At 44.0% G+C, this 11,502-nt stretch overlaps 1 protein-coding gene across 6 annotated transcripts in view; it reads left to right on the top strand.

Annotated features, from left to right (window-relative positions):
• PCYT1B (phosphate cytidylyltransferase 1B, choline) overlaps positions 1-8,913 on the top strand; it is a 70,550-nt gene extending 61,637 nt beyond the window's left edge. For all 6 annotated transcript variants that reach the window (XM_053312423.1, XM_053312422.1, XM_053312421.1 and 3 more), the window contains one exon: positions 2,945-8,913. In XM_053312423.1, coding sequence (XP_053168398.1) covers positions 2,945-3,157 — 213 coding nt within the window. In that variant the 3' untranslated portion in view covers positions 3,158-8,913. The remainder of the gene's footprint in view (positions 1-2,944) is intronic.
• Positions 8,914-11,502: the final 2,589 nt, after the last annotated feature.

The following is an 11,502-nucleotide window of genomic DNA, read 5'->3' on the forward strand; positions in this document are numbered from 1 at the left end:
CTCCATCCCCTGGGGAATATCAGTGCTCACACTTCTAGTCTCCCATTCATATGCAACCAGAGCGGAACCTGCTTAGCTAAGGAGACAAATCATGCTTGCTACCACAAGACCAGTTCTCCTTTCCTGGTCTTGTGTTGCTCTTTAAACTGACAGTAAAGCACACTTTGTGCCACAAAAGCAGGAATACTATTAAGAAAAATGGGCATGATTCAGCAAAATTTGTACAATAATGCACTGAAAATTTGTGTTTACAATTTGTTTGTTAAATAAAAATAAATAAATAGACAAGAATATCAAGCCACAGCTTCCTCCCCCTTTTCCCAGCTATTCTTCAGTTCATCCCTCTTGCCTCACCACTTCAACCTACCAAAGGTGGTGTTTTATTTTCCTTTTTTCCTTTGAAACAGTCTTTTAATGGGCATCAAGAAAATGTGTGGCACTGCAGAAATGCTCACAGTATTTTAGTCCATTACAAACTTATTAAAAAGACAATATGGAAGTTATTTATATGTGAACTACTGTTAAAAGCACAAAACAAAATAAAATAGTAATGATTTTAAGGGGTGACATATTGAGAAAACCATTTCCTCATATTTTGCTATTTAAGCCATTTTGAGAACTTTGTTGCTTTAAAAAAAGCATATAAATATTTTTAATAAGGTGAGGGAGGAGAAACACATACCCCCGCCACACACACACACCAGGTTAGAACTACATGTAGTGTTTAGTTTCCTCAAGAACAAAACCAAAAACAGATCTCTTTTGACAGCATTTTTTCTTCCCTCTTAAAGTGTAAAACTCTCTCTCACACACAGACACAGCACAAAAGAAACATATGCACACAAATTGAGATCGCTTCTTTCACACAGACAGTTCATGGCTTAAGCAAAGGGAACAAATCACTTTCACACACAAAAACAGACATAATAAAGGTTGGGGTTTTTGCTTTACCTTCCTTGGGGGAGACAAGCCCAACAGCCAAATACATCCCACTCACTCAGCAATTCCCAGCGAGGATAGGGGGGAGGAGCACAAGACCTCAAAACAATGTCAGGCAGCAAGTAAGTTCTTTTTTAGATGGGGAAGGGAAGGTCTCACCTGCCCCTCTGGCACTCTGCTGCTACCCCCCCCCCCCACCATGCCGCAGCTTGGCACCATCACACAGAGACAGCCATGCTGTCTCTGCTGCCGGTAAAGCTCTGCTTGTAGCTAGCTAGGAACAGGAAGTTCCCTGTTCCCAGAATTCCCTGGGGGAGGGGGGTGAAGTCACCCTGCAGATGCCACCTTGAGTGCCCAGCAGCAGTCAAGCTATTGAGTACTACTGGGCACTCAAGATGGTGTCTGCAGTGTGACATTGCCCCCCCCCCCGCCTGCGGTATGCTGGGAACAGGGAATTTCCTGTTCCCAGCTAGCTACAAGCAGAGCTTTACCAGCAGTGGTGCTGGGCCATGGAGACGCAGGGGGTGGGGGCACAGCAGCAGAGCACAGGAGGGTCAGGTGAGACCTTCCCCTCCCCATCCAAAGTGCCTGCCCACTGGTGCTGGGCCTCTCCCAGCGTGGGGCTGGGGGTGACTGTCCCAGTCGCCTGCTCTAAGGATGGCCTTGTTCCTGAGGCCCCACCACCACCACAGCTCCACTCCTCCATATTTTCTTCATTATCTCCCTCACTCTGAGGAGCTGCTGGGGAGAGGGGCAGACACAGGCCCCCTCTCCCCTAGCTATACCCCTGGGCAGATAACAGCAACAGCCACTGGAGGGATGCTGGGCTGGGCTGGATAGGGCTAGTTGCTCTCCCCCTGCTAAATATAAGAGAATCACCACTTTAAAAAGTGTCTCTTTGCTCAGTTAGCAGGGATACTGGATTACAAAAGTTTCAGGAAACATGCAGGATAGAACTATCAGTGGCTACTAGCCTGGATAGTTGTATCTTTCCATCGGGATTAGAGAGGGCATGCCCCTGAACATTAAGTGATAGGAAGCACCAATGGGAGTGAACAATTGTCCTCTCTTCCCCGCTTGCAGACTTCCCTGTTGCACCTGAGCACTTTCCAGACTATCTGCTGGAACAGCAGCAAAATGCTTCTGTTGGGGCAAGTCGCATTCGTAACGTAAACAGCAGGGGGAGCAGTCTCGCAGCAACTAACCCCCCCCCCCCAAACAGCAACTTTTTCACACCAGATGTGCGACACCCTTGCTCTATATAGCAGCGATTAAATTCGCAACAAGGCATTGGAAATGTGAATGGCATCCTGCTGTCCCCGTGCAGTGTCAGGATGCAGGAAGAGTGGAAGCACACTTCTGAGATATGTCCTTACCCTGTTGCAGGGTCTAGTTTGGAATGTGCTCTGGTTGGCCACTGCATGACCCAGGATGCTGGACTAGATGGGCCTTTGACTTGATCCAGCAGGGTTTTTCTTATATAGCATGCCCAAGTAAATACAAGGTTGCATTGGGGTACCTCATCTCTCCATCCCCCTGCCATACACACCCATTTCAAAGCTGCACTCATATTCAGAATATTCTTATGGAGCAGAAGGTTTCCAGTGTTTGTTTTTGCACATGACCCTGAAGCTGCCTTTTGCTTTCCCCACATCTGTAATGTAAAATTTAAATCAGGGCTGTACAACTTCACTCTCCAGCTGTTGCTGGACTACATTTCTCATCATCCCCAGCCACAGTGGCCAATAGCCAGGGATGATTACAGCTGTAGTCCAATAACAGTTGGAGGGTCCCGGATGTACAGCCCTATTTTAGATCTTCATTTGATTTATAAATGGCTTTCCTCCATTTTCTGTTCCACATAAATAATGATCACTGGATAATTCCTCAAATAAAAACTTTTGGGCTTATGAACTGCATGTGCAAGAATAAAAACTCTGGTTCTCCTGATCTTGTTTTAAGAGATCATTTGTAATGCCTATTTTCTTCTCTGTTTGCTTTTCAGAAGCAGATGTTCCAAGAGAGGAGTGGACGTATGCTTCAAGCCTTGTCTCCAAGGCAAAGTCCTACAAGCAGTCCAACACGTGGACGATCTCCGTCGAGGTCTCCATCTCCCCCTTCTCCCTGGCTGTTCACGAAGGCTTCACCCCCTTCGTCTCCAAAAGCTGCCTCAGCATCCATTAGCAGCATGAGTGAGGGAGATGAGGATGAGAAGTAAATACTTCTACTACTTACAAAAAGAGAGAGAGGGAGAGAGGACAAGACAAAATACACAAATGGCCCACTAATTCACCAGTGACGTGGGGAGAAGCAACAGAAAGGATGCATGGGAGGTTTCTGAAAAGGGCAGGAGCACCACATGATTACTGGAGCACTGAAGATCTCAACCACAGCACAGATACATGCTGAAGGCGAGGTTGCCAGTCCAGCAGCAAATTACAAAAGAATATGCAAACATCACACCTATTTCCCAGCAATTATGAACACTTATTGTGCGGTTGTGGTTACTGCTGCTAGAGCCACTGAAGAGTTATAAGGAATCTTGCACTGAAGGACAATCTTATTTCTCTTCAAAGAAACCATGCTTGCATACGGTATGAAGTGGCAAATCCTTTTGAGTAGACAAGATGCATCTGCATTTGAACTCCATTGCATGGTAGCTAAAACCTGGGCCTTTCCAAGGGGGGAAAAATTAGGTACTGTATTGGAAGCAAAAATCCCCACAAGGGAGAACAAGAAATCAAGCCATGCCAGTGAAATTGAACTCTGTCATTTAAAATGGACATCTATTGGATCTATTGAGTTTGTTGATTGATGCTTGTTGAGCAGGCTTTTGTACAAGGCAAGGTTGGTTTAATGTGAACACAATTTATTTGGTCAACTCTTACTATGTTTTATGAGTGCCTCAGAAGCTAACCTCTTTTTTGTGTGTCAGAGTTTTCTTCCTGGCTTTGCTTAAGCTTTCTGGTTGCTGATTCATATCTTGGATGGTGGGGAGCCTTTACTTTTAGTTAAGCCACAGAATGTTTATGGTCCAGACTAGTTCCACCATAATTTTTCATAGTCACAGGATGGCTTTTTAAATTATTTTCACAAATGCATACCCACTGAAAGCAAAATGTGAAAATGACCCATCCATGTAACTTTCTCAGATATTCCTGTGTGCTTATGCTGGATAGGCTAAGGTCACTATTAGAATGCAAACCCGTTGTGGTGAAATGGATCCTTAGGAATCCAGGAGTAATCCAATAGCAGCAAATGGTTACATTAGAAGGGTTCATGAGGTCTCTGGCTTTGAACATCTTTTAAAAATTAATATCTCCATGAACTATGCCCATCTATGTTTTTCCCCTTCTGCATCTGATAAAATCGTTTTTTAAATTTTTTTTTTAAAATAGGAAAGCATGTCCATATTATATGCTCTATTCACTCACTTATGCAATGCATAGGTGCATGGAATAAACTGTATATTCCCTATAGAGACCCAGCCCAGGTTCCTTTTTGCAACTAGAATAGCTCGTGTCATTGGAGTTACCACATTTATCACAGGTATGCCAAAGCCAAACACAAGAAACATGTCTTGTAAAAATAATGTAACTGCATGGAAAACAAATGAATATTGGGGTTCTTTCAGAGCATTCACATGTCCAATAAGACATCAGGAATAGCTCTTATGTATAATATATCCAAACTGCCATCACTTTAGCTAAACCACACAGAACAAGAATTAATTCAGTATGTAACCTCTAAAAAGAGTAGTGGTGGTTCTTACAGTAGCTGAAGTGTCGCTCACCTGCCTTTCAAGTTCTTTCCTTTAGTCAATCTTTATTACGGTCAGTAACCAGCAAAACCTTCCTTTCTAAAATGTGAGATTACAAAGCAAACAGATCATTTTTGACCCTATTGCAAGTTTATACAATTTTTGGTCCATCAAGCTGAATGCAGTCTACCAACAATCTATGGAGGTCTCCATGAACCTCATGTTTTTGCTGCCTGTCCTATAATGCAAGAACATTTGCAGGTGTTATACATGGCTACTGGGCCTTGTACAGACCTGCCCTACAGACTAATGATTTGGCTGATCTTCACGGAGAAGTCCTTTTTTGTTTGTTTTGTTCTGATTTTCAAACATTCCAGTCATTGTCATTCCAGGCATGACCTCCTGGGCAGGACTTATAAATCTATTGGAAGTTTCAGCTTACAGTATCTTGAATAAAGAATGATAAGTGGCCAACTGATCTATCCCATTCTTATTTCAGAACCCAGGTTCTTAATTATACTGCTTAACTCACACAACAGTTACATAAGGCTGTGAACATAAAATGAAACATCAGTGAAACTAATTAAATATATTTTTAATTTTTAAAATTTTAATCTACTTCTATCCTCAGTGGTTGCCCTTCTAAGGGACCAACCAGTTCCATACCTGTCTAGCATTGGCACTGCTGCAGCATCAAGAGATCCTGACTGTTCACAATGCCCCTAGTAAGTTAAATATATTGACCAACATGATGTGCACTGTAGCAGTGATGGTGTGATCCACACTGAGGCCACTGTGGACTTGTAAGAACCTCAATGCTGTTGAAACTACCAATTGCTCAAGCAACAATACCACAGTTATTCCCATTTTCCAAACAGGAATAACTACAGTAGCACTGTTTACAGAACCACAGAGTCTCAATAGTTGGGGTGCTGACAAGTCTGCAGCAATCCCAGCATGGATCACACCATCCCTGGCACAGTGCACATCATGTTGGCCACTAAACACAGAATGGGACTGATATTTCAGAAAACAACCACCAGAAAATGCATCATTTTTGAAAATTTAAAATTCCAGGTGTTGTAACTGTTACGGGCAGGGGCATAGGTTCTATTGGGCAAGGGGAAACAAATGTCTCTAGGCCCACAGGGCCTGGAGGGCCCTCCAAAGCCCCTTAGCCAGTCCCCCTTGCCTTGCCTGCTGGCCCCCTCTCCTGCTAGCCCTCCTGCTCTGGCCAGGGGAGCAAAGCAGCCTTCCAGTGGCTGCAGCCCCTTCAGTCTCTGCCTCTCAGCTGTTCGGTGGGTGGGCAAGGAGGCAGGGCTTCCAGAGAGGCCTCTATGCAGGCCTCACTGAAGGTGGAACTCTAGTGCCAGCAGGCAGGAAGGAAGGAGGGAAGCAGGGTGGCCAGCACTGGCTGCCTTTGCCCACCACAGCTCTGCTCAGTTTTTGACTCCTCAGGCTTAGTAATGGAGGTAGGATGTGATTTCCTTTTTGTGGTTATTCCCCCCACCCGCCCAGATATTTAGGGATTGCTTGCCATAGAGCTTTAATATAAGGTGGGGGTGGGATGTAGGGCACATTAAAATGCCTTGAATATTTAATTCAGAGATTGAGGAATTTTCTAGTTTTAATTTTTTTTTAAATTAAAAAACTATTTTTTAAAAAGTAGTTCCACCCCAATATGGAAGAATCTGCCCTTGGCCTTCATTAAAAAACACCACCTCATTTCAACCCCAGCCTTTAGATCACCTGGAGTGATTGGGCTTAGGGCTTTGGTTTTCAACAGAGAGATGTGGGAGGAATATGTATATGTAAATTGAAGTGGATTGGGCAAATTGTTGGTTTTTAATATTTTTTAAATTAAAAAAACCTTCAAAAAAGTCCTATAAGTGGCTTGTTTCGTGACAAAAAATTACAAAGTCCTTTTGGTTTCAGTGAAATGTACTTCCAGCTAAATGTGGTTAGAGTTGCTGCCTGATGCTGCAATTCTCTACACACTTACCTGGAAGCAAACTGTACTGAATTTGTTAGGATTTATGAGAAAACATACATAGGATCGCATTGCATGGTTGAAAGTCTCCTTTGTTAATCAGCAGTGAGGGGCCCATTTTAAAATCTCATCTCCAGGCCCACTCCAACCTTGCTACGCCCCTGGTTACCAGTCTACATCTCACGGTGCTGGTTGTTGTATCTCTTTTGGCTCTCAATCCCTTTGCCTGTGAAATCAGATACTAGTATGGTGTGCCTCTCCTATTCAAGATACATAACTGCAAATCTGTTTTACCCAGCAACAGTCTTTGGCAAGTATGGCAAACAGTTGCAGGTGTTTCCTTGCTAAGAGCAACTGTCCACACTGAAAATATGTACTCTAGTGATCCTTAACAGAATTAGTGGTTGAACTCTTCAGCCTACTGGCATTAAGACCACCCCCTTTATTTTAACTTAGATGTTTAGAAAAATCAGGCCTGAAACAGCTACGGGTGTCTAGTGAATTCTTAAGAGGACTTGGAGTCTGAAGGGCACACGTCCCTCAGATGCCACATGCACAGGCAAAGTTAACTGACCCACACTAAACATGATGAAGGCAGGTTTTTAGATATGAACAGGTATCACAATTTCAACCCAAACTAGCTAAAAACAGAGCCACTGGGCTACTTTCCAGCATCTGAAAACACCTTCCTCCTTGATAAATATTAAAAGGTTATCACTAGGCTTCCAAAAGTAAATTCAGCTCCATAATGGGTTGTTTTTATGAAGTGTTAATTAGCCCTATATAGTTTATATATACTAACAGGATCTGTCTCCATTTCATATCCATTGGCGACTCTTTGCCAAGCAATAGAAATCAATAGAAAGCATGACTTTTCAATACATTTCTCCAAGTCACTGATTAAAGCAAGTGTAGGTGGTTCACTTCCTGCCACAAGCATGAGGAAAGGCTTTTCTGTAAAAAAAGAAAAGAAAAGAAAAGAAAAGATTTCTAGGAGACAAATCCAAGCTGTTTCCAGCAATAAAAGTTAACTATATCACCACATATGTTGCATTTTCATTATTAATGATGATGCTGCCTGTGTGGTACCAGATTTCTGTGCAAGAGAGGAAGGACTAATTAAAGTTTCCCAATGTTCATCAGGCATTCTAGGTAATTTTACTGTGGGGGGAGGGAGAGGGAGATCTTTTGCAGCTGTTTAAGACAGAGGTCATTAAGGGGGGGAAAATCACATTGTTATCAGCCAGTTTCTCATTAGTACTATTCACTAAGGACCCTGCGTAGCTCAGAAAGGAAATGTCATCCAACATTTTCTGACATTTCTGAATACTTATTTTATAGAAGGGAGAGGGCGGCAAGGGGAACAGCTGACCTAATCCACAGCAAAAGGGGTGGTTCAGCACTGCCAGTGCCACTGCATGGGGTTGTTGCTGAGCAGGGCTATTCTGCTCCAACTTTAAATTGTGCAAAAGGAGGTAAGCCACATGACCTCCATTATTAGCAATAGCAATAGCAATAGCACTTACATTTATATACCGCTTTATAGCCAGAGCTCTCTAAGTGGTTTACAATGATTTAGCATATTGCCCCCAACATTCTAGGTACTCATTTTACCGACCTTGGAAGGATGGAAGGCTGAGTCAACCTTGAGCCCCTGGTCAGGATCGATCTTGTAACCTTCTGGTTACAGGGCGGCAGTTTTACCACTGTGCCACCAGGGGCTCTTACCAGTTAAGTTCATGTTGCACAACTGCTCTTGCGTAATTTAGAACAACCCTGTTCCACTGCTGCCACAGAGGTGTTTTAGGCACACACAGCTGTGTAAATGGTACTGAATCACTTGCATTTTACTGTGTGGTGTGTCAGTCTTGTATATGTGTGACTCTTAAATGGGCGGCGGGGGAGGTCAGAACCACCACCGTTTAATATTGTGTGTCCCTTACAGGCATCATGGTTTGCCTAGCACCAAAGCCTTATGTATTTACATAATGCCTTCAGGTGAGGAAGAGACAGGCAATTCTGTTGCCATGGCACAAACTTCCATAAACAATTTCCAGCAAGGACAGAGTATGGAATCTTATGTTCAGCCACACAGAGTGTTTTTAAACTTTTGTGTCAGAATTAGTTTTTTGTTTTTTTAAAAATGAGCATTGGCTGAATGAGTTCCAGGCTATTTATGTGCTCAAGTTCCATGTGGAAAGTAAATAAAATACAATGGGAAGTGCATTGACTCTGCTGTGCTGACATATCCTGGAGTGTGTGTGCGCGCACACACACACACACACACACACACACACACACGTGCCTCATTAGTGTTATATCCTAGCAAACTGGAAATTAATAATCTCTCATCTGCTTCCTTATCAAATCAAATTCATGTCATTTGCAGTTTGGCAACCTGTAGCTTCAATGGGCTTTCCAGTTAGTGGTGAGAATTGGAACCATAATGTCTCACAGCCCAAATATGTGATTGTGTATTGGCTGATGATTTGACAAAGGTACTGAAGACTCCCTACACTGCCATTCTTGTAGCTTTCTCCTCTCTTATTAGTTAGGGGCATGCATGAGTCTATAGGTGGATTTTTCTGAATACCAGGCCCCTACTCATCTCTGTCTCTGAAACATCATCCTTCAAGGCAGTTGAAGTGCCTTGCTTGCTGACAGACGTCTGGACACCAGCTCCTCCAGTCATGTCTTGAAGAGGGAAACCTGCATACTTTTTCAAAAAGCCCAGATGAAAGCATTTGCTGCCCTACTTAAACTGCATGCTTTTCCAGTGTGAACACCAGCTTAAGAAATGGAGCGTCTACTGCTGCTATTTATATAAAGCTTTTCAACAAAAAACAAGTTCTCAAAACGATTTACGTGGGAAAAGAATACGTAGCTTGCTGTCCTCAAAGGGCTCACATAAGGGAGACAGTGGCTCTCCCCCCTGCTCAATATCAGAGAATCACCCCTTTAAAAGGGATCTCTTTGCCTAGTTAGCAGAGGAGACTAGTGCAGTAGTAGAACACCTGCTTTGGATACAGATGGTCCCAGATTCCATTTCTAGCACCTCCAGGTAGGATTGGAAATTACCACTGTCTGAAACCCCAGAGCGGCTGTCAGCTGAGCCAGATGGACCAATGGTCTGGCTCAGTAAAAAGCCACTTCCTGTGTGCCTAGACTCCCTCCTTCATTTCCAAGGTGGTCAGGCAGGCAACATGAAAAGCATGTCGCTATGAGAAGCATCAGCTGCAGCACCGACAAGGACACAGACTATCAGCTTATGACAATACAAAGGACATCTCTGTTCTTTGGCTTGCACCACTTCTGCTGAAGTACAATTGTCGAGATCTATCCACATTTCTCACCCACCCACCCACCTTTTCTTTTTTTCAGAATTCAGTTATAAATATACCACGCCAGCAATGGCCAGACTCCTCTACAGTAAATGCAGATATGGAGAAGGAGAGGAAAGGTTAGGCATTGCAGGAAGAGGATCCATCAGAGGCTTCAGAGGGGACTACAACTCCTATCATCCCCAGCCACAGTGGCTAGGGATGAGGGGAGTTGTCGTTCATCAAAGAAGAGGACTGAAGTTGTGCAGCCCTGCTTTAAGGTAAAATGGTAACGTCTGCTGAGTGGATGTCAACAAGAGAATGCCCTGCAAATACCACTAAGAGGGAGGTGTCAAAAATAAAATGCAGTATTTAAGTACTATGCAGAGTCAACATTACCTACTATTTGGGAAAATGATCAGCACTGACTCTGGTCATTCTTGAGAATAAACAGAGTCCCAAACTTTCAGCAATCAGGTTTGCCAAAAATTGCTATTTGCATGCCCATTTTATTGGCAAACTGGACTGTGGCTTAACTTGTTCCTTTAGCATTCTGTTGCTCTGTAAGTTTTTTGTTGCAATGCAGTAATGCTATTGATGTACCCGTCACTAATCCCATGAGTGGCAGCTCTCACGAGAGTTCGCGAGCAAGCTGCCGATTAGTGACGCGGACGGGAGGAGAAGAGGCGCGCCAGGCCAGCTGGCTGCGCAGAAGAAGACCAGCTGCGGAGGAGAAGGCCAGCTGCACAGGGGAAGCAGCGGCCGCCAGACTGGCCAACAGTGCAGGGGAAGTGGCCACCGCAAGACCAGTAGGCGACTGTGGAGGAGAGGTGGCCGCCGCCGCCAGGCTGGCAGGTGGCTGGCTGAGAAGTGGCAACCGGCCAGCAAGGAGAAGCAGCCTGGCTGCTGAGGGAGAACGGGCAGGGGGTGGGAGGAATGAGGCTAAGGCGGGGAGAGAAAGAAATGAAGATGGGGGAGGAGAGATAGGGAGAACTAGGGGCGCAGATGCTCTCAGCCAGGTCAGCTAGTTAGAATTAAATTCTGTACATACACTCAGGGCAGAATTCCCAGGTTTCAGAATCAACACTCTACCCCAAAACCCATTTCCCAAGGTGATGGAAAGATGTAACACACACTTGTATTGTTATTTCTTGTTTACAAAGTCAGACAGGTGTTATTGACTGGTTTGTTTTATCCAGACATAGAGTCCTTCCCAAGGACCTGGGATGGCTGAATTTTATTGTTAGTTGTTATAAATATCGTCGCAGAATATAGGCTGTTCCCAGTAAAGCTGCTTTTTGTAATTGGCTGATGGTGATTTCTGTGGCCCTTATAGTGTTGAGGTGCTCTTCAAGGTCTTTTGGAACTGCACCCAGGGCGCCAATTACCACTGGGATTATTTTGGTCTTTTTCTGCCACAGCCTTTCAACTTCCATTTGTAGATCTTTGTATTTGGTGATTTTTTCTATTTCTTTTTCTTCTATTCTGCTATC

This window comes from Hemicordylus capensis, chromosome 3 (assembly GCF_027244095.1).
Source record: "Hemicordylus capensis ecotype Gifberg chromosome 3, rHemCap1.1.pri, whole genome shotgun sequence".
Taxonomy (NCBI): Eukaryota; Metazoa; Chordata; class Lepidosauria; order Squamata; family Cordylidae; genus Hemicordylus; species Hemicordylus capensis.